The sequence below is a fragment of the Pararge aegeria genome, chromosome 18, assembly GCF_905163445.1.
Source record: "Pararge aegeria chromosome 18, ilParAegt1.1, whole genome shotgun sequence".
Taxonomy (NCBI): domain Eukaryota; kingdom Metazoa; phylum Arthropoda; class Insecta; order Lepidoptera; family Nymphalidae; genus Pararge; species Pararge aegeria.
Genome location: NC_053197.1, coordinates 13,548,143 through 13,572,509, shown reverse-complemented (window position 1 = coordinate 13,572,509; position 24,367 = coordinate 13,548,143). Strand labels below are relative to the sequence as shown.

Sequence of the window (24,367 nt, the reverse complement as noted above, 5' to 3'; positions counted from 1 at the left end):
TACTTTGCAGCAGAAATAAGCATGGCAGTAGGTACTTCGCCAGACGCATTGTTGCCTGTTTATCGGTTTTTTACCGGATATACTTCGGTGAGTGTTCTCAGGAACTTCACAATCTGGTTCCTCCTTTCCCGTTCTACCACAGAACAGCGAGACATCGTGAGCGGTGGCATCCTTATGTGGTTGATATTCCAACGCCCTCCCGGCAACTGTGTTTCCTGCCACGTATAATTTGAGTACCTTCAAGGCTAGAGTGAATAGGCTTTTTCTAGGCAAGCGTGCTCCAACCTAGACCTCATCATTGCTTTCCAAGGGGCATGATTGTCGTCAAGCTCTGGCCTATAGTTAATAAAAAAAAAACGTATTCTACTTATGAAGTGTTCAATTTGAAGTTTGAAGATCAATCATCAATTGAAGATCAATTTGCACGCCTCATAAGCGAAGCGTTGAGGTGGGTTACTGTCAGTTTACGCACACCGAGTGATTCTCCAACTTAAAATGTCACGTTTTTTATTCTTTATTGTTTTTATAAGTGAATATAAATAGACAAATGTTGAGAAAAAACACTATTTTTAACACTCATGATATTTTTAAATATCTTTTTATTATTTAAACTAATTAAAAAAATATTTAAAAAAGTTCTGTCTTGGACATACGTGTGTCTTTACGTGCGGATCCCGTATCTTGTAGTCACGATAACGAGCGAAATACTTCACTTATCGAGTTGGTTTTTTTTATAGGCTTCAGTATTTTGAGGAATAGAAGCCTATTACTTTTTGCTGTATAATTAGATGTAGTTTAATTATTATTTACAAAAAATCTTAATTTTATTGTAATGAATGAGATTATGAGGAGTGCACTTTTGGATTTTCGAACTTTTGTAGATCTCCCTCTTTAAATTGTTTAAGGACAATACGGTTCGAACCTTTCAAAAGCAATATTGTTCCGACGAAAATGCTTTTAAAACCTGCAACTTTATACCTACACCCGATTTCTCACTAAGAGCAAAAACTTCCAGCCGCAAAAGGAAAAATACAACTTGGGAATTCTTTTACCAAAAGACATTAAGGTTTTGTAAAATGTACAGTGAACGATATTCAATACAAAAGAGCTTATTTTAATATTTTATTCCCTACAGCTGCGTCCGATCGCCATTACCACGGGGTGCATCGGGAATCTATGTAAATCAGTTAGATAAATGCGCAATGCGTCACACCATGGTTGGTGCAGTTTTATGTAATGTGTACCAAAGCTTATGGAGTTCTTTTGTTGCGGATTTATTTATAAAAACAAATTCCATTTAGTTTAAAGAAACTTGTTTTTTTTCACAGCTCACTTTTCCAATCTCTCCTGTATCTCACCTGTATCTCACCTTGACGGTTATCTAAGATAGTAGCGGGCTAACCTGTTATCGGTGTATCAGTTATATTAAAAACATTCTCCCTAATCGGTTTTTACGAAAGTGTATCAGAACACTAAATCTATTTACAGCACATCTTCGTCGAACCGACCAGACTTTAGAAATTTCAGAAATTATAAATTTGCAATTTGCCCACTCTTTATACAGCTTAAAGATTTTAAACTAAGATTTTCGTGGTAACATACCACGATCTATCTATCTTGTAATGAGGCCCGCTTCAGCGGGTGCACTTCGACCCTCCAGGATCTTTTGTGCTCGCCTCGTCCTTGTATCCCCTCACCCTAAATAGCTTCAAATATCCACTCTAAGAGTTTGATTGAAGCTTTTAGGTTGGAGGCACAGTAATCCTCTGGTTGTGGATAAGCAACTCCCAAGAGGTCCAACCGCTTTCTAGCCAATCCGTCGCATTCACAAAGTAAATGCTCCAAGGACTCGACGTCCTCGTTGCAGGTCCTACATGTAGGGTCATCAATTATGCCCATTTTGAGCAGCATGGACCCTGTGCCGAAGTGTCCTGTTATGGCCGCTATGGCGTATCTTGCCTGTCTCCTACTCAGTCTGTTAATCTTGTTTGGAAAACAAGCTCCAGTTGCGCCCAAGAATTTCTTGGAGTGCCTTAGACCTTCTAATTTGTCCCATTCTGCCGCAGATTTTTTCTTGGCATATGTTGATAGCGCCATGTTCACCACACATGGTGCAAACATACCACGATAATATTTTGTAATAGTCGACATTTCGACCCAGTTGCATGGATCGTGGTCTCGCCGTGACCGTAAATCTTTATACAGCTTATACAGTTTAATATGAAATTGTTTGATTGCGCATATGTTTAATTATAATGGTTATTTTTTTGTCACTCTTTACACACGTCGTAACCTTTTGCAATTGTGTTTATCACATAAATTCGTCTTATTGTCAGTGTATATCCAGTATCCCTATAATTTTTCCGCCATCTTATACATGACGTCAAAAGCCTTGAACAGTTCTATCTTGAGTAAAGGCCTTTCCCGACGGGAGGGTTTGCTAATAATTACAACGCCGGGCAGACGGGTTGGTGATCCCAGTAGATTTCTGGTAATAAAGTAAAAGCAATAAAAATGTGTAGCATTTCGACACATGTTTCATATTAAATGTATCTTACTGACCATCATATCGTATTGGTTAACTTTTCGGAGACTTGAAATTTGGCACGTAGATAGTTTTTTTGCCGCAAGTGAAGGACAAAATCAGAAAATCAATGGTTTCAAATTTCTCGGTTTGAACTATTGCCAGAAATTAGAAGTTGAAATTTCAAAGTAGGTAAGTAGGTAAGGTTACTAGGTCAACGGGTTTAGGATATTAAAGTGCTCCATTTTGATACGAAAAAATGTTTTTATTGCGGTACCATTTAATTTCCATCCATCATAGAATAACAAATTTAAATAAAAACCTTTTATTTATCTCTAAAGTTTATAGATAGAAATAAAATTATGAAAAAAACCATTTTAACCATTTCATATTTCAAGATAAAGTTCCTAGTGATATATAGACTAAATACAGCCATATTCAGATTCAAATTCAAAATTTATTTATTTCTAATACCTAGGCCTAGATTACAAGCAGCTTTATCGTTAAAAATATTTAACGAGAATGATAAGTTAAGTTATCAATCGTATAGTAACCACGATAAATAATTTTTGTTTTTTTTGCTTACATTGCGGTGAAGATAGATTTAATATAACCTTCGGTATTATGTTATAAAAGCAAATACCCATCCCGATGAAGGGTATCTGTACTTTTGTGAGACGATATGCAGATATAAATAATTTATGTCTGTTTCTAGTATACAATCGACTTACTAGAAACGGGCATTAATAAGTGCCACTGCATATCGTTTGAAAAAGTTATCGTTTAACCGTAAGGTTCAGTTTAGTAAAGAAATACTAAAAAGGTTTAGTGAAAACAATGGATCCAAAAAACGTTGATATCTAAATCCCCAGCTCTCAATCCGTCCGTTGGTTCATTTTAGCGATTAATCCTTCGACCAGTCGGTCTATCGTTAGGTATTTAGTTTAGGGTGGGTTAATCTACTATGACTCACCATAGACTAACTTCTACGATACATAGGCGTAACTTTAATAGGTAATACATATTAACTATGGGCCTTGTTAACAAAGGTTGCATAGAGCTGGTGATAAAATGTTTTCACCCTATCTTCCCTCAATAATTAACTTATATCAGTAAGAGAAATAAACGCGAAAGTGTGTCTATTTGTTTGTTTTATTGTTTACGTTCGATTCAACCACTTCAACGATCGTGACAAAATTTGGCACAGATAATATAATAATAGCCGATTTGTTCCGTCTCTCAACTTGGTGGTGTTCTAATCCTAAGGTTGCCTTGCAGCGATCGCTACCAAGCGATAAAGCCGCCTTTTGGGACCAGGCAGATGACCCACATGATGGTAAGTGGAAAAACATTGCCTGTAAATAGCATCACTTCGTAACGCATGAAAGGAAGGTGTGCATGAATTTTATCTTCGAATACTGAAATCGAATCCGGTGGTAACACGTTTGTAAACTTTTAAATGAATAAAACTTGATAATGTTAAAAACCATCTGGAACATTTTCCTTTTACCCTTGTTTATTTTAGTAATACCCTGAACTTATAAACATAATTTAATGTATAGAGCTTGTAGTCTCCAAACCCTAGCCAGTCAATCACCTTTGTTCCGCCGCCTGTCATGGCGGGAAAGCACCGCGCATGCGCGCAAACAACAGCTGGCGACGCCATGTTGGTCATGTGTTACTACTACTACTTACAAGTTCATTTGTACTCAGCAATTGTTTTGTTAAAGCTTGAATTAAAATCTCCATCAACAATACAACTCTATAAATGTTTATGAATATAAGCCTATCGAATTATCTCTACAAGAGCCGAACTGGAGTTAAGGAGTAAAAATTGTACTTCAAAAGGTATCGAAGTTACATTTCGTAACATTATAAACATGTATTACGAATAAAAACAACTATATATATATACCAAGGCACCTTAGTTGTAAACGTGGAATTGATTCAAAATTTATCTAAGGCGTAACGTTTCGGAATTACTGAAATGAATATTAAACTTAATTTCCTAAACTCTGCGAAAAGTAGGAGAAGCTGTATAGTGTGTATATTTTATCTCAGTCACCCTACGGAAGAGACTATCTTAAGAAGATGTTTAGAAGCGTCTGGAAAGACGGAGAAAGAAAGATTCCCAACATGGTTATATGAGATGATTACAATAACGTTGTAGGTGGACGTCATAAAGGTGGCGAAGCAAGTTATTTATGGACAATTTTCGATTCGTAATTCAAATCAGAGATTTATTTCTGGTGGTTCAAAAGTGACCGATTATATAAATACTAACCGTTTTTCTCACCTATGTTTTATTAATTTTGACCTAACCAACCTTAAAAAAAGAAAGTAAGAAAGAAACTAATATTATGAAAATTAAGCTTAATTTACTATACTCCGCGAAAAGCAGGAGAATCAGTATGGTATAATTTCTTCAATCCTTATACTCCACACCACACCGATCTTCGGCAATGTACTCTTTATGCACGTTTCGCTCCGACACCGGAGCATCCTCAGAAGATGTTCAGCTTATGATGGACAATTGCCAAGGTTCGCAATTGTTTATTTTAAAGACAAGAAAAATTGCCAAGGTTAGCAATTGTTCATTGTAAAGAAAAAAAAATGGCTAAGATTAGCATTTGCTCATTGGAAAGTCAAAATCTCCTGAGGATGCTCCGTAACGAAACATGTGTGGATAGCAAATTGCCGAAGATCTGCTTGGCGGAATATAGAAAAGTTTGTCACTTTTTTACGAAAGAAATCTAACGGAGATTAGCTCACTATGCCAAAGAACCAGATTAAACTTATATTTATCATTGGGAGTGAACTAAATTTGAACAAAATGATCCAAATTACTAGGTAATCTTTAAAAGCATGGCACCGATCTCTGATGGCTCGGGGAACCGATCAACGTTGCTGGAATGGTGATCTTGCACCGGTATACGTAGCGTTGGTAGAATCTCGACTTGATGTCAGATGACATCAGTGTCAGTGAGCTGTAATACGCAAGCGGCAAAAGACTTTGGAATTTGGAAATACTGACCAAAACTCATGTCCAGCAGCGCCATCTAATGGTTGACACGATAATGATGATGAGTGAAGCACGTTTCTATCGATTAATCTATAAAAAGAACAAGGTGAACCGCTGAATCCAACTCGGATGGGCAGCGTTCGGGAAATTTCGTGACATCTTTTCGTCAGAAATTCCTCAGTGCCTAAAGACGAAAGTCTTCGAACTGTGCGAGTTGACCTATGGTTCAGAAATATGGTCGTTAACTATGGGCCTCATAAGAAGGCTCAGAGTCACTCAGCGGGCGATGGAGAGAGCTAAGCTTCTTTACGCAATCCAATCAGAAATGTGGAGATTCGTGGAAAAATTACTGACATAGCTGAAATAGTCGCGAAGCTGAAGTGGAAATGGGCCGGGCACATAGTTCGGGAAAAGGATGTACGTTGGGGTCCCAAGGTGCTGGAATGGCAGACCCGAACTGGTAAGCGCAGCGTTGGTCGACCCCTAACGAAGTGGACAGACGACATCAAACGCGTCGTAGGTAGCTGCTGGATCCAAGCGGCACAGAACCGTGGAATTCCCTACAAAAGACCGATGTCCAGCAGTTGACGTCTATCGGTTGACTCTATAAAATTTTTATTATTAATAGTATAAGTTTAACTCCAGTTCATTTTAGTTAAATTCTAAGTCTTAATAATGTACTTAAATATACTAAGAGTGCGTTGGATAAACTTGTTCATATTGAGTTATAAAGGGTTATAAGGCATTATGCTCGTAGGCGAGTTCCTACTTTGCTGACATTTATAAATGTCCCTTTTGATTATTCATATTTCCTAAGCACGCCCTACTTTTCCGGCTAACACCGTTCCTAGTACTTAGCCAGGGTCTGCTTATTATTCTAACCTAGATTTTAACTTGGCACACACGATAAGAAAAACGTCGATTTAAATTCTAGAATGTTAAAGTATAGTACTTGAATAATAGAATAGAATGGTGTTAGAGAATCACGATTTAGCAAAGTTCCTTTTTTTCCTTTTTAATTGGAAAATAAATACTGCTAATTAAACGGCATACACAAACATTAGGAACGAAGCAGTATTTTTATAAAAATTGGATAGAAACATGCGTACTTTGCGTAATTGTTGTCCTGCTTTTCGCGGAGTATAGCATGGCTATACTCCGCGAAAAGCAGGACAATCGGTATGGTGAAATTTATAATTTCTTTAATCCTTATACTCCACACACTTCTGAACCACCAGATAGAAATCTCTGATTTGAATTACGAAACGAAAACGGTCTATAAATAACTTGCTTCGTCACCTTTATGACGTCCACCTTCAACGTTATTGTAATCATTTCATATGACCATGTTGGGAATCTATCTTTCTCCGTCTTTCCAGACGCTTCTGAACATCTTCTTAAGATCGTCTCTTCAGTACGGTGATTGAGATATATTAAGCCAAGTTAAACTGTTAGACCCGTTCATCACTAGCACGTGATCAAAATCGGTAATGCCCGCCAACCCACATAGAAGTACCGTAGTGGGTTTACGCTAAATGTCAATGGAGTGGGACGTTAATAGGCTAATGCCAATGATAATGAAGACCATGAAGATGATAGTGATATGCCATATATCACTGAGGTTGTTGTGGGCCGGCTAAGTTTGTTGTCCGGCTAAGTTTGTTGTGGGCTTCTTCTTAGACCAGGACGCGTTTGAACCCTCGTAGCTTTAGTTTTAAGTTTACAAATGTGGTTATCGCCATCAGCTCACTACCGTGTAATTCTTATGTACGCATCAAAAGTGTCACCTATGGGCCTACTTGAATAAAGATATTTTTGACTCTACTTGACAGGGTTTTATTATCAGACAGACTAATAGACGTAATGAAACGAGTCTTAGGATTAGGCACGAGACCTTGGAATGCGGGAAGATACCTGATGCCACAGAATTAAAAACATACATAAACCTTATAAACGACTAATATTAGAGCATCAAGCAACCACTCCACTTTAGTGGTGTTTCTCGAACAGACAGTTAGTTACTTCGCTCCAATAAGCAGTTGACAGTAATTATTTTACCCCTACTGTTCTAAACGTTTATAAAAAGGGGAAAATGGAAAAAGTTTGTGAGCTAGCAACATTACGCGAGTGTGAAGTAAATAACACAATGCACTGTATGCAATAATGACTGAATGAGGGCTCAGTATAAGACGTGGGTAAACAATGATGGTGGATCGAATGATGAGTATTTTTAAACGTTTTCACCAGTGGTTTATTATGTTAAACCGTAAGCTCTATGGTTTGCTATTTTTAAATTATTGACACTGATTCGTGTAAACACAGTTTGTCAAATACTATGCATTACAAAATAAACATCCTTTAGAGCCTAATAAATGAATGAATAAATGAATGAACTTGATACTTTTATTGCACACCACAAAAAGTATATAAAAGTATAACAAAACAACGTATACAATTTGGCGGCCTTATCGCTTCATAGCGATTTCTTCCAGGCAACCAATGGCGAAGAAAACAAATACAGAAAATTGTTTAATGTTGCACGTATAATATACCCATAAAATAAATATATCCCTACTTAAGTAAATATAAATAAAATAATATTTATACTTGGTAACCAACGCAAAACTGTATAAACATTAAAAGCCGCACAGCATCGCTACTGTTTTAAGCAAACCCCAATATAACCTACATCTTGGTGAACGTATCTCTCTATAACCTGAACATAAATATTTATAAAAAACACCATCGAAGGAAATAACTTAGTCTAGTACTAAAGAGGTTATAATTTAGAGCATACAAATTTTCAATATTTGTTTATATCTTAGCTTCTATAGGTCTATTTGGTATTTACATAGCGAGTAAGTCTTTTACGAGATAAGTAATGGGTTTAGGTTTAGGTTAGAAAACAAACGTAAAATCCAATAATCGCTTGATTAGCTAAGTACTTACGGGCGACTGCTATAAGTTCGATGGATCGGTTTTCTTCATCTGTTGACTTCTCTTTTCAGCGAACTCAGCGCTTAAACGGTGTGCCTTCAATGACTTCGACATATCAACACTAAAACTGACTGACTATCTTAACACTTAAAAGCGAATCGAAAAGGAATTCGTTGTATTGTAAACTCTTAGGACCGTATTACGTATTTATTATTAACACTGTAGTGACGCGAACACAAATAATTAAAGAGAACCTATCGATCTTTATTATTTTCCTTAAACGTTCATGCGACTATAAAGCACTCTTCTAAACAGTTTTTCACATAGTAAATGAGGTTTTTTATATGAGACGGATTTAATGGATGCGTTGTATTTTATTTTAGAGGTAAATTAAAGACTATATACAGTTTAGGCGTGAAGTTACCGCGAATAAAGCTTGGTTTCTTATAACCACGTGAAGTTGGTTCACGCGCATGCGTGGAAGGGGTGGCTACAGAGGGCGACTTCTGTATTGTTGGCAGAGAGTTAGGATAAAAAATTGCTTGTCTATGAAAGCGATTTCGGTTTTATTTGCATATGAATATATGCTATAGTCGCCTGTAGATAGAAGTAGGTATGTTATTTGTGCCAAGGAGAATTTGGGGTAGATAGCTGTAGGGGCATTACATGATCATGTTACGTGATAACCGATTTTATATTACTTAAATAACGCGTAATGTTGAATGACTCGCAGGACTAGGAGCACATAACAGAATACAGTTTCGTTTGACTACAATCTCGACTGATGTATGGTGTAAGTCGTGACGCGTAAAAAGAGTGCTGACACTCCGATTACATAAAAAGCAATCTGAATAAAGGCAATTATTAACTTCTAACTTAAAAAAAGCGTAACGTGATACAGCGTAATAAAGGAAATTAAGTGGTTTTTTTTTCCCACAAGGTTTATAGTTTTAAGCTTTCAATTCGCCGTTATTATACAATGTGAGAGCAAATTTTGAGTTCCGGTTCGTTTCCGTACTAAAACTAAATTGTCTGTCAGTCTGTCACAGGCATCTACAGCTTCGGCTAGTTTTCACAAATAATTTAAATGCATTTAAAATTTAAAAAAATGTATAAGGTTTATATATTATTAGCTCCATCATCATATCAACCCATTACCGGCCCACTACAGTGAGCAGGGTTAAAAGCCGTAATCCACCACGCTGGCCCAGTGTGGATTGGTGGACCCCAATGCAGATTGGTGTATTGTGTAAGCTTATTAAAAAATATAATGAAATTTTAAAAAAGAAATCATATCAAAATTTTTTATGGTTTCTACTTAATCTTAAAGTAATGAAGCCTATGGACTGTTGTTATTATTATAAAAAAAAAAATTCAAAATTCATTTATTTCAAGTAATCCTAAAATAAGGACTTTTGAAACGTCAAGTCTGTCTGTGTCTACCACGAGTTCGGAAGGCAGATTCTACCGAAAAGAAGCCGGCAAGAAATTCAGCAATTGCTTTTTTTCAACATCAACAATTTACATTTTACATTTTAACATTCATTTTTCTATCTTGTCAGAGATGAAAGCGGAGCTGGATGCTTCCAAGCAACCTTGCCATCAATTCCGCATTTAATAATATTATAATGTATTTTGTTGCATTTAAATCAGACTATATAATTTATAGTTATTCTAGGACATATCAAACGATGCGGAAACGAGAGCATTGAAAAGTTGATAGTGGTTGCAAATGTAGAAGGCAAACGTCCCCGTGGCAGATCTCCAACCCGGTGGTCAGATCAACTAAGAGAAACTGGTGCCCGTACCTTCTATAAGGCAATACAAATGGCCAAAGACAGGACCCGATGGAGAGAGATCATATATGTCAAGATTACTCGCCATAGCAGTGATCACGATCCTCAGTCATGAGGGAGCGACTAAAGAGAGAGAGAGATATCAGACTAAAAACGTCCATGTGTTAGTAAAATAGTATGTTTAGTAGTATTTTATAGGACTTTTTCGCCATAGAAGTCGAATTTTAATATAATAGAGCATCTTCTTGGCTCAAGGCTTACAATTAGGTCAAGTTGTTTGAAGACTAAAGAAAATACTCAAGTTTTTAAGCCTTACGACTAAATTTAGACTACTGAGGTTTAGAGTAGGTGCCTACGCCGGACGCCCGTTGTTTAAGACAAGGTCTAGGTTACAAATTCAAAACAAACAGTGTAATTAGGTCAAGTGATGTAGGCAAGTTATATCTTTCTTTAGATTCAGTTGTTTCAAGTTGGCTTACTCTATAAATACTTTTGAAACATCAAGTATGTCGGTTTGTAGTGACTCTACCACTGGTTCAGAAGGCAGATTCTAGCAGCAGCCGGTAAGAAACTCAGCAGTTGCTCTTATCCAACATCAACAATTTATATTTGAAAATTATTTTTTCAGTCTTACGAGAGATAAAAGCGGAACCGAATACTTCCATGCAACCTTGTCAATAAAAAATATTAATTGTAAATAAATTCATTGTAATGGAAGGGTTTTAAATGTAAAAAGAACATCGTTAAATTAGAAACACAAACTGATAGGCTACCGATGCTTCATCATCTTCATCATGAAAACCAATGGACCCCCAATGCTGGACGTAGGGTTTTGTAGGGAGTTCCAACGGTCTTGTGCCGCTTGGCTGCACCCAAATTACAAAGCTCTGCTCTGCTCGCTGCGACTCGCTTGATGTAATTCGTTCAGTTCATCGCGGTTGTAACAACGCTAGGTTTACCGGTACGGAGTCGCCATTACAGCACCTTGGTATTCCAACGTTTACCGAGCTATATGCCCTGCCCATTGCCTCTTTAGCTTCTTAAAAATTGATAATTTTACAAATAATTACTTTTGCTTTAACAATTTTTAGGCCTACCATTTAATATCATCATCATCATCATATCAACCCAATACCGGCCCACCACAGTGCACTTGTCTCCTCCAAAACCAGACTTGCCCAGTGCAGATTGGTGGACTACACACGCCTTTGAGAATATTATCAAGAACTCTCAGGCATACAGGCCACATGTTTTCCATCACGCGAAGCAACTGATATCTTATTGCTTAAAACGCACATAACTAAGAAAAGTTAGAGGTGTGTGCTGGGATTCGAACTCGGCCCCTGAAAAGTGTAGCCGATATCCTAACCATTAGGCTTTCACCGCTGTCAATTAGGATTGATTTACGCCGTCTACATTCTACCCCACCCTTACTAAGTTTGAGTTAAGTTGAAAGAGTTTTATCACAATTTTACACCGATAAATATTGATAGGTACACGTGTTCTAAATATAGCGTCGGATTTAGTCTCACATTTACATTCAGTGTTTTATAAAACGTTTGCAACGTTCTTGAAAAAACCCTTTTTTATATAAAACGCGACCTAGCAAGCGATAAGTGCCCTGAGGATAAGTAAATACGGCTGACAATTAACATCTGCAGTATAATTCCTCAAAAGCTGGGTATTGCAGGCTTTTGAGGAATTTGTTGTTTGAATTTGAATGTGTTTTGCCCCTTAAACATCCAAAAATCGTAGTTTAGAAAACAGGTTGATTAATCCACGAATTGTATAGAAGCAGGCGTTACTTTTCGGAAATCCATGATATATTATCAAAATTAAGCTTAATTTGCTATACTCCGCGAAAAGCAGGAGAATCTGTGTGGTGGAATTTATAATTTCTTCAATCCTTATACTCCACACCAAACAGATCCTCGGCAATACACCCTCTACGCACGTTTCGCTCCGAAACCGGAGCATCATCAGGAGATGTTGACTTTACAATGAGAGCATCATCAGGAGATGTTGACTTAACAATTAATCATGTAGGTAGGATAATAATCCAGTCGTCCAGCAGTGGGAGAAATTTATTTCCACGGAAATAAATAGAACAGTTAAAAGGATCTGATATCTCGTCGGTGCTCCACGGTCTCCAAGGAAGGACTCCCTGTAGGAAAAGAACTCGAAAATGTATGTAACAATGGAAAATCTTCTATATATGAATAACACGTGTATAATCCACGCTAATATTATAAATGTGAAAGTGTAACTGTCTGTTTGTTTACTACTGAGGTTGGGCTCAACCGCTGCATCGTTCTTAAAATTAGCACAACGTTAGTTTGCATCCCGGAGACGTACCGACTTAATTTATCCCCGGAAAATTAATGGAATTCATAATAACATATTTCGTTTTGTATTATGTCACCGAAGTTTGGCTCAACTAAATAATCAATATTAACTTAATTTATTATAAATCTTTAAAATAAAAAAAAAACGGTATGACTACGATATACGCGGGCGCCGGCTACGGGTATTACAAAGAGACGCGAATATTGTACGAATGAGGTAAAACGACAATCGGTCGACTTTTATAAATTTATTCTTTAATGACGCAGGTTATACTTACCTATCAACGCTAGTAAACTCAAGTTAAAAGACCTGTCAACAGAATTGGCACCAAAAACAGCACATAAAATAATACCGTAAAATTTGTAACATTAAAATTGAATGAGTCATAGTTGTGCAATCGAGAAAATCAATAGACGCCGTCCCGGGGAGCATCGGCGCTGCTGTGTGCACAGCTCTCCCAGTGTAGCGTCCGCAAATAAAACGGACAAATAAAATCTTTATTTCGCGAAAAAACATGATTGCTACCCGATGTGAGAGTTGCGAGCAGTCTAGCTTTGTGATGAGAAACTTAGCTGCCCAGCTTAGTCATTATAAAGTAAATCTTTGTAATAAGAACACGCGAACACATCGACATCTTAAGTGAGGGCGCGGGCTCCAAATTAATTTAAAAAAAAAAACATTTAAAAAAAATAAAATTTTTGGATACTCGCATCCTGGACTTGAATAAGATTATTTATTTGATTTTGGAACACATCTTAGGAAATGTTGTCTTTGCCTGGGAAATCCCCGTCTGCGTCGCCAGAAGTTATCTTAACAGGACAGGAAAGTGCCACTGCCAATTTTGTCCTGCTTATATAGATATTACGTACACAACACCAATTCCTTTCTGTCTTTATGATTATTTTCTTGCTATTTATACATGTCATTATTATTATTATTTTATTGTGAATATCAAGGTCACTTGTTATCGATGTACATATATAAGTTAATGTTATGTATGTCTATTGTTAGTGTCGTTAATAAATAAATAAAATATTACATCCAGGGCTAATGGTAACTACAGGGGGGTGGTACCATCTATTAGATGGACAGATTATTAGACAAATATTTAATTTGACTTGACGACATAAAACAAGGCTGCACGAAACAGGACAAACACGTGGATTGTGGAAATATAATATGTCACTTAGGATGAAGAAGTAGGTAGGAAAAAAAATGTTATATGAATGTTATATGAAATGTTATATGGGTACACAATATGATTATGATAGAACTTGAAGAAAAAAATATATATATAATATAGATATATAGAGAATATAGAGATATAGAGAGATCCAGACCGGTGATAGAGTCAATATATTCACGTTTCAAAAGTGCTCGTAAACTAGATTTACTTGAAAGAAAGCATTTTTACTTTAGATTGGACTTTCAACAACAGATTTATAGAAGATAATCTAGCCTCTTTATATAGTAACTTGTATTTCTAAGAACTTTCTATACTACTGACTAACAGTGGCTTGCACAGGGTTTTTGACCAGAGGATGCTTAAACTAGGAAAATGGCATAAAATTGAAAAATCTCTGAGTTATACAAAAATGTTGGGGTAGGCAGTGCTTTTGTGCATCTATAAAGTGCACGCCACTGCTGACTAAGATCTGTAGCGGGAATTCTGCGCAGACCACTTAAACATTGTGCTTACAATTTATAAAAATAAAGAGCTTTCAAATATTTTCATTTATTAAACCATAAATTCATAACGCAAATTAATTTATGCTGCAATTAGTACACGAAAAATTGTTACCCCTCTCAAAATAATAATCCCAAAACGGACCCCCAGCGGTTGTCACGGGCTTCAACAACTCGCGAGGGGTGATTTTGCTGCTAAAGTGCTAACTTGTCCCAATAAATATTGTATAGCAAGTTTTAGATTACGAACTTCACCGTATCAAATGTTTAAGATTATGACATGATTTGATTTTACTATGCAAAATTGCATTTTGGAACTATTATTTTTTGCAATTTTTTTTCGTCAATTTTGGATTTATAATTTATAATTATTATATATATTTTATTTATTTATAATTTATATATTTTTTTTTATTTTTTTTATTTTTTTTTTTTTTTATTAGAAAGAGAAATTTAAAATTTTTATACATTTTTTTTTAAATTAAAACAATCAAAATAATCAGTAAGTAAGACTAAAACGTACTTTTCACGTATTGAAAACTTCAAATTATTTTTAATATTTGTGGATATAATAAGTGGGTGCTTTTTGTGACAGAGCTCGTCTTGGGGTAGTAGTACTGTTGCCGTACTTATTTCTATCGCCATTCACCGCTGCCCGAGACACACCCGGGACACACCTGATTTAAAGGGCGTGGGTGTGGGTGTAATTACAGGCACATGTTGCTTAAGGTCTCACGTTAATGGACACAGGGCACCACTTTGTAAATCGTGTTCCCTGCATACCCTGCAAAGTGTTGCTCTGTTTATAATCGTCGATTTTTGCTTACCATCGACTTGATCCGACAAATATAAGTAAAAAAAATGTGGGACGCCTGACAGATGTGAAACATCGAAATTGTTTGTAGTTATAGCAGATATTGCATAATGAAAAGATAAAACATTACAAATTTGTTCAACAAATAATAAAAAAAATACAACCAAATGGTTCACAAAAAAATAAAACCATTCCTTTTTGTAAGTCGGTTGATAATGACTGTTTTATTACCAAATTAATATTAATTTTTAGTGTTACATACGAAATACAAAAATTCAATCATATAGCGTGGCGAAGCATCGCCACGGCCTGTATCGCCACGCCAACAATCAGGTTTACCCTCCGCCTATAGATGTTTCACATCAATAAAATATATATAGCGGCTATAGTAAATACCACCAATCTGCATTGGCCCAGCGTGGTGGACTACGGCCTTAACCCCTTCTTACTGTGGGAGGAGACCCATGCCCTGTAGTAGGCCGGTAATGGGTTACGTTAATATGATGGTAATGATGATAGTAAATACGCATTTTCAACTATCTACCAATTATGGTTCATAAGATACACCCCATTGACGGGCAGACAGACGGACTGCTACGCTTATTAATAAAATTTCGCAGTCTTTGAGCACGGAACTCTAAAAAGTATTAAGTATAGATAAAAATGGATATGATAAAACTCCTTTGTCACAATAAAATAATGAAGCCACTCGTAGCAAAGAACAAAAACTCTATGGCAGTCCATTGACGAAGGTTCACAGAAGCTTTAGGGTCACGACTCATACAGAGTGTGGATTAAAGAGGAGGTTTTTGCCGACCCTCCTGACTTGCCTCTATTGTAGTTTTGAAGGATTTCCAGAGCCTTTCATGCCGGGATCAAAAGCGGCCCTTTGTGGAATTGTTGAGATTTTATTACAATAAAAAGCATGATGCGTCATTATGATTTTCTATATTTGCTTATACTCTGTGTTATGCATGATTCGCATATTCACTCTTTTTTTGCTTTGATTTATTGGAATCACAGAGTTAACGACATATTTTTATTCTGTTATTGGAATATCCAGTAATTCCATGAGTTCCTTCAAAGTTTATTTTTGTTAAAATCGTTACATCAATAAAATAAGAAGAAACCCTACTTATTTACCTAATATTGATTGTACCTATCTAGTTAACACATTCAAATTATAATCATTTCAAAATAATGTGTTATTTTGAAATGATTATAATTTGAATTGGTTGATTTTTTTATTAAATCAAAGATTCCTTTTAATGAATCGCGGTTTTTTAAAAACTCAAAGATATAAACGTGATTCATTAAAATAAATCGCGGTTATATTTTGGGCATGTTAAACATCCCACTTCCTACTTCCGTTGACATCTTCTTGTCCATTAATGAACCTTGTATATATAAACTTTTTTTCTTTTTAAATATATACCTAGTTTAAGTATTATATTTTATATTATTAAATCCTTTCCTGATCCTATTTATTATTCTCTAAATTCCGTTTCCTTTTTTTAAAAAAAAATAGTTTTTTTTTTAATGTTAAAAGTTTCCTCGTTTTAAAAAAAAATGTATAAATAAGAATAAAACTTGACCACAGAATAAACACTTGACAATGGTTCAATCGCTCAGCGCGCAGAACCAATAAACCAAAAAGGAAAAGAAGAAGATAATTAAAAAACGCGCTAAGAAATTGTATTCCCGCGTAAGATTTGTTCATCATGCTATGGAAAATATTGGATTTTCGGCACTGGGTTATAGGTATTTTAATCTTCGAGAATATCAAAAAAATAGTTTTTTTTTAAACTCAACTCTGAATTTTACCGCAATTTTACGGATTTCAAAGTAAATATTAAATAAAAAGATAAGTTAAATTTCAAGAAAAGTAACATACCTTATCTTCCGCTTCCTCGGCCCTCCCTTCGGCCTCCAGAACTCGTTGCTCGAGCTCCGAGAGCTGTAACAAAGAAAAAAAACAATTTAAGACATATTCTACATTGACGTACATAAAAATATTATTCACTGTATAAATTATATCTGAAATAAAAAGAAAATTTGTCTACCTAATCATCTGTAGAACGTCGAGAATGGCGATAAATGTGGCATTCTTGCACAACTAAACGCCAGAAATGAAAATCTAGACATCCTACAATTCATAAATTGTATTCGTACCTACGATCTATTATGTGACTTGTGGTGTCATCTATTAGTCAGGCAAAAACACAACTTGAACGAGAGCGCGCTGAAACTTCATCTTTTCCAAGAACCATTTCAGTTTGTAACGTAGTTCTGGCACCACCCGCAAGATGGCGTTGGAAGCCGCGCATATTTTATTGAACCACGTGGTCCGCCGAGTAGCAGTGTGGTAGCTATAACTACGTATAGGAAGTACATACACTTGTCAGGGAGGCTGCAGAAATGTATTATTGTTATGTAAGAGAGTATTTGTGCGGTTTTCGAGGCATGGGGAGGCGAATCGACGAAAGGGTGGTTTTACCAAAGTAGTGATATATGTATGCAAAGCATGGAATTAGGCTGTGTTTAAAGGTTTTATTTGGTGGTTAAGGATGTAAGGAGCGGTTAAGATTGTTTTCAATTTATTGAAAGCACTTTGTAAAATAGTGTTTTTACCTGAAGCTTTTAAGTATTCATTGTAATCTCTATTAGTCATGATTAATACCAGACATAAAAATATTATATAATAAGTTCTTATTGCGCGTATATATATTTTTTTGACGTGACAACGTCTTATAATTCGATGTAGCCGGCTGCACGCACGAAAAAACATGACATATGCGGCGTTACCTCGCTCTGAGGCGTTTCATTCAAGGCTTAAGGTGCAAGCAAGAGCGCGGAACGAGCGACAAAGAGACACAGTCGGCCTCCGCGTTCGACATCTGTCTCTCTCCTACTTGAGTGAGCGATGCGTCCGCGTGGACAGCTTCTATACAATAATTCATTTACATGTTTTCGGCAAGGATGAAGTGCAGTGAAAAGTGAATATGGTGTCAATTGTTTATAGCAACGATAATATCTATCAAACAAATAAAATAAAATTTTCTTTTGAAAAATGCAACCATTCCATCACTATTTTCTTACGACGTTGTCACGTTCACTATCGTCAGTAAGCCGACTTTACAGACAACCAATTTTTTGTAGTAATTAGTGATGGCCAAGCTGATTATACATGGAAAACCATCGCTTATAAACATAACAACATTTTGCAAGGCTTGCAAAGGACACGTCATACAAAGGCACCTAGACTATTAACCTGACGCGTAGTTGATAATCCATATGTGCCTGTAACTATACCGACAACCACGCCCTTCAGACCGGAACACAACAATGCTACGTGGCGTCAAAAATAAGCATTGTGGTGGTAGTTCCCCGGACGAGACTACTCCTCAGGTTTATGGACACATTGCAGCAATTTATAGGAGTTTTGATACCATGCGGAATTTAGCTCTTTTCATAGGCGATTGTTTTCCGCTTACCTTCACGTGGGCCATCTGTTTGAACCGCCAATTATTACGATTCAAAAATGAAAAATATTTCGATGTGAAACATCTATAGGCGGAGGGTAAACCTGATTGTTGGCGTGGCGATACAGATCGTGGTAACGTATCGCCACGCTATTTAATGCAATATATGTACTATACGTAGTTGATTTATCTCGATTTCAAATAAATTCTTATTCTTTTTTTTTAATTTGTTTTTGTTTTTAATAAAAATGTAATAAACAATATTTTTTTATTGGAACAAATTTGTAAGTAATGCTTTATCTTTCCAGATAAAGGATTTTATCTTACTCCTGTCGTAATCTTTATCGTGTTTCATGCATATAACTTAAAAAAACGGTTTTAATGTTTCGCATCTGCCAGGCGTCCCGTGATGGCTCAAACATTTTTTGTTTATTAAGTTTTAAGTAGAATTATATGAATATAATTATATTTATTTCAATAATAATAATTGATTTTAAAAAAATGTTAGAACTACTGAAAGTCTTTAGAAAGTTGTATCCGGAAATAACAATTAACTTCCTTAATTGCTCTGTTATATTTCTGTTTTCTCTGTGGTGTACAATAAAAGCATATGAATTTGTGAAAGTGAATTTCCTGAAAAGACGGTTTATCTTTTTCAAGGATTTCCAGAAATATCAAACTTTTATTGGTTTAAATAAAAGTGCTTTGTTTTAAAATCTTTCTCGGAAAAGAATATGTTTTTGGCGCGAACAATGAAGTTTTATTTGTTGTGTGTTAAACAGAATGTAAATAAAACTTATTGCAATTCCCGGAAGAATAGAGACTGTGGAGGTAGTAACATTTCGCTGTAGTAAGCTGTTTTGCCTGTTTTTGATTGAAGGATAAAATACAATGAAATCGCATCGCCGCAAGTCTGGGGCATATTTTAGTTCAATTTGTGTAAAACGGAACGAAATAAAGCTAATTACAATTTCCGAGGAAACAGAATTTAGGTAAAACATCTTGCTGCAAAGAGATATTGGAAATTTGGTTTCGGTTGGAAATGCTATGAAATATTATTCAGGTCAAATTGGTACAAGTCTGGCCTGATATTTCAGGCTGAATAAGTTTCAAACGGAACATAAATAAAATAAACTACAATTTTTTGAGGAAACAACGACTCTATTGGTAATCATCTTGATTCATACGAGTGGTGCCTTTTTTATTTACCCAGAAATTAATGTTACGAGTAGTTGGATATTTAAATGCTTTAGTTCAATTTGGGTAAGGGAACGTCATCATAAAAACCCATTACCGGCCCACTACAGGGCACGGGTCTCCTCTCACAATGAGAAGGGGTTAAGGCCGTAGTCCACTAAGCCTGGCAAAGTGCGTTGGTGGACTTAACACATTTGAGAATATTAAAGTGAACTCTCAGGTTTCCTCATGATGTATTCCTTCGCCGTTCAAGCAAGTGATATTTTAATGGCTTAAAACGCACAAAACTTAGAAAGGTTAGAGGTGCGTGCTGGGATTCCAACACGCTCCCCGAAAGTGAAGTCGAAGTTCTACCCACTGGGCTATCACCGCTTCATATCAGTCCGGGCATACTTTAGTTTAATTTGTGTGAAACGGAACGTAATTAAATCTTCTTACAATTTTCGAGAAAAACCAATTCTTTAGATAATAATGATCATCAATATCATAACCAACCCATCACCACTCCACTTAGGGCACGGGTCGCCTCTCTGAAGGAGAAGGCCGTAGTCCACCAAGTTGCGGCCAGGTGCGGGTTGGTACGCTTCACACGCCTTTATTTTATTTCACTAAAAATAGCCTTGATGGTAACGGGTTAACCTGTAAGGAGTTTCATTAAACCTATACCACTTATCCGTTTCTACGCAGCATTGTACCGGAACCGGGGGGCACGTCTTTGTCGTTAAGGAGACCAGCCCGGAGAAAATTTTGAAGTTATAAATTCCCAAATTACCCCTATCGGGCATCGAACTCGGGACCTCCAACTAAGCCGCATAGCGCTCACCACTGTGCCAGGAAGATCAGTAGAGCCTTTGAGAACCTTATGGAGAGTTGATGATGATGAACATGAATTCTGTACCCATTGGTAGGATATTAATATGATGAAGGTATTATACGATAGCCGATTGGCGCAGTGGGCAGCGACCTGTTCTCTGAATCATAGGCTGTGGATTCGATTCCGAGAACTGCAAAATGTTTGTGTGATGAACATTAATGTTTTTCCGTGTCTAGGTGTTTATTTAAGTGTTTATGTATATTATTCATAAAAATATTCATAAATCGCCATAGTACCCATAACACAAGCTAGGCTTACTTTGGGGCTAGATGGCGAGGTGTGTATTATCGTAGTATATTTATTTATTAATAAAGGCATTAATAAAGTATTACTTCGTATTCCTAGCTACGTATGCTGGTTATGCTTTGTTCTCAAGCTTATTATTAGAAACTAAAATGATCTACGAACTTCTTAACATAATATCGAATCGCATAAAACCACAAGGAGAGATTCAACGTACAAAATCATACGAATCCAACACACATAACATTCGATCCCGGATTTACCGAACGTCTGTTCCATTCCCAGTTAACGAATTCACAAATAAAAATCCTACGTTTCAACTTTCAAATGCATCGTGCGTCAAAGCAAAGTAGAAATACGAACGGAACCGACAAAATGTATTTTTGTGGAGTTTACGAAACGTTATATTTCTCCGGAATTGTTATCGACAGTGTGGCTACGAGAACTTTTCTTAGGATTTTTGAAGTTATACTTTTTTTTGGCGCGTTAAGGAAAAATGGTGAGTGTAAATTTTTATATCTTTAGCTATAGACAACATTTTAGTTTTCTAAAAAAGGTTTGATAGTTGACTTTCAATAATTCAAACAATACCTTTTTTCTATTGTTAGTGTTGTTTTTTCTACAAACGTAGATTAAGGCGAAAGATAAAATTTTGGAAAAGAATTTTAGCTTGTAACGCCAAAGAAGTATAACTTCTAACGCGTGTACATAAGTACACACACGTTTTTTTTGTAATGATGGCGATAAAAGATCAGAGTCGTGTATTATTTGTGGCGTCACCTGGACTAGGGTTTCAGCTGACAATCAGCGGTGCATGCTTTTATGACTGGCAGGGCGTGTAGCACAATGCTGAACTGGTGCCTTCTACTAGGTTGTGCCACACATGACCAGCGTAATCCTGACGCTTCTGTCTAGAAGCGTCTGGAAGCACTCAAGTTACTACCCAATGAGCAGGTGTTGTCAATTGTAATGTGTGGCATAATGTATAAATAAAGATCTCTCTTTTCTCTTTCTTTATCGACAGTATCGCTACGAGATCTTTTCTTTTGTTTTTTTATAATGACAGACAATAGATCAGCGAAACGACAATGTTTGGTTTTTCAGTGCCTGGGTGTTTATCTGTATATTATAAGTATTAATGTATATTATTCAATAAAAATATTTATCAGCCATCTAAATAATAAATAAATAAATAAATATACTGCGACAATACACACATCGCCATCTAGCCCCAAAGTAAGCGTAGCTTGTGTTATGGGTACTAAGATGACTGATGAATATTTTTATGAATAATATACATAAATAATAGCAATATACATATAAACACCCAGACACTGGAAAACATTCATGCTCATCACACAAACATTTTCCAGTAGTGGGAATCGAACCCACGGCCTTGGACTCAGAAAGCAGGGTCGCTGCAAACTGCGCCAATCGGCCGTCAAACACAAGCTACGCTTACTTTGGGGCTGAAATTTGCGTACTAAATATTGTCAAATGAAATCTGGTAATCTACGCTGTGCTTCTCTAACTAAGATATGTGTATCTACTAATAAAGAAAATTCAGAGTCGGTTGGAATAAAAAACGAAAGAGTAATCTTATAAGTTTCATTTTTCCGTTATGAGGAATATAGGAACGAAGGTGGAAATAAACAGATTTGGAATATCATTCCCGGCCCATAAACACTGTCATATACAGCCAATACGCTCCAATAAAAGTGAGTCGACCCGACGTGTCAGGGCCTCAGCCAAATGGCTTAAATGTTTGTTATTGGACTATAAATACGAGACGACCGGTCTAAGCTGAACTCTTGAATTCAGCCGTTTGGCTTGAACATAAATGGTTATTACGATTTCCATTGACTTTATATTTAATTTTCAAAAGAGTGTTAAAAATGTCAATTAATTAATTAACTTAACAAATAATTTTTAAATTAATATTTGAATGCTTATCAAAAATTTGGATATGTCATATAGATTACATAATTGTGATGGAATTGTAATTGAATAAATAAATCAAGTAGCGTCATTTGTTTCCAAGTGGTTATTTAATAAATAAATAAATATACTACGACATTACACACATCGCCACCTAGCCCCAAAGTAAGCGTAGCTTGTGTTATGGGTACTAAGATGACTGATGAATGTTTCCTATGAATAATATACAGAAATACTTATAACATACAGATAAACACCTAGACACTGGAAAACATACATATTCATCACACAAACATTTTCCAGTTGTGGGAATCAAACCCACGGCCACGACTCAGAAAGCAGGTTCGCTGCCCACTGCGCCAGGCGGCTGTCGAATATAAATAAAGGTGTACTTATACCTAATACCCAATATATAATACAAAATTCTATCTATGCTTTAAATAATTTTGGTAAATAGGTTGTGATTTTGATGAGTGGTGACGTATGAGGATCACCGCGTGGCGAAGCTAGTCACAATTTTGAAGAAGTTTGCTATGGCAAACTATCGCTTTATTTATAAGTTCAGGTTTTCGATCGCGGTTTACTATGGATATTCCATGATAACTTAATCCAGAATATAATCTACATAATATTATCTCTATTTCAAATTTCAGTCAGATTGGTTCAATAACTATTTTTTTATTTTTTAATCGTTTTTTGTTTTAATTAATTTTATATATTTTTATATTATTTATATTAATAAGCACTTTTGAAACGTCAAGTATTTAGTGACTCTACCATTGGTTCGAAAAGCAGATTCTACCGAGAAACTCAGTAGTTGGTCTTTTCCAACATCAACATTTACAATCATTTTTCTATCTTGCGGGAGATGAGAGCGAGGCTGGCTGCTTCCAATCTACCTTGTCATTAAGGAAGTTAAATTATGTTATTGTTTAAAAATAAGTAAATAAACATACACACTGAAATACCAACTTTCTCCTTTATAATATTAGTGTTATAGTGGTTTCCAAATATATGAATATCATCATAATCACCATATCATTATTATCACTGGGCATTTCCCTCTTGCGGTTGCGATATGTTTTATTGGAACTGTAATTACAATGTTAAAATTTACACTAACCATTAGATAAATTATATTCGAACAGTGTCATTGACAGATCAAAATTTATTGTAATACCAAATTCGCAGTTCGTACAACCTTATAGCGACCCGTACATCAAAGTGGGTACCATAACGGTACTAGTTTATACAAATATCGCCTCTAATTCGACTAGTGAAGAAATATATTCGCATGTATCGGGAAAATTTTGTAACATAGGGCTGTCATCTATACATTTCTAATTTATTGTAAAGTTTATTAATATGAATAAATGTACGTTTACACTTTACGTCTTTGTAATGTTACTTTACTATTTATAGGAACAGGTTTTATATTTCAATGTATGAAAATAAAAGAAATACATTTATCTTTAACAAAGTAAAATATATTGACATTCTTACACTTT

At 35.8% G+C, this 24,367-nt stretch overlaps 1 protein-coding gene across 1 annotated transcript in view; it reads right to left on the bottom strand.

Moving 5' to 3' along the window:
• LOC120631417 (uncharacterized protein CG43867) overlaps window positions 1-24,367 on the bottom strand; it is a 471,170-nt gene that overhangs the window by 60,121 nt on the left and 386,682 nt on the right. The window contains exon 4 of the mRNA XM_039900992.1: window positions 17,020-17,082. Within this exon, the coding sequence (XP_039756926.1) occupies window positions 17,020-17,082 (63 nt within the window). The remainder of the gene's footprint in view (window positions 1-17,019; window positions 17,083-24,367) is intronic.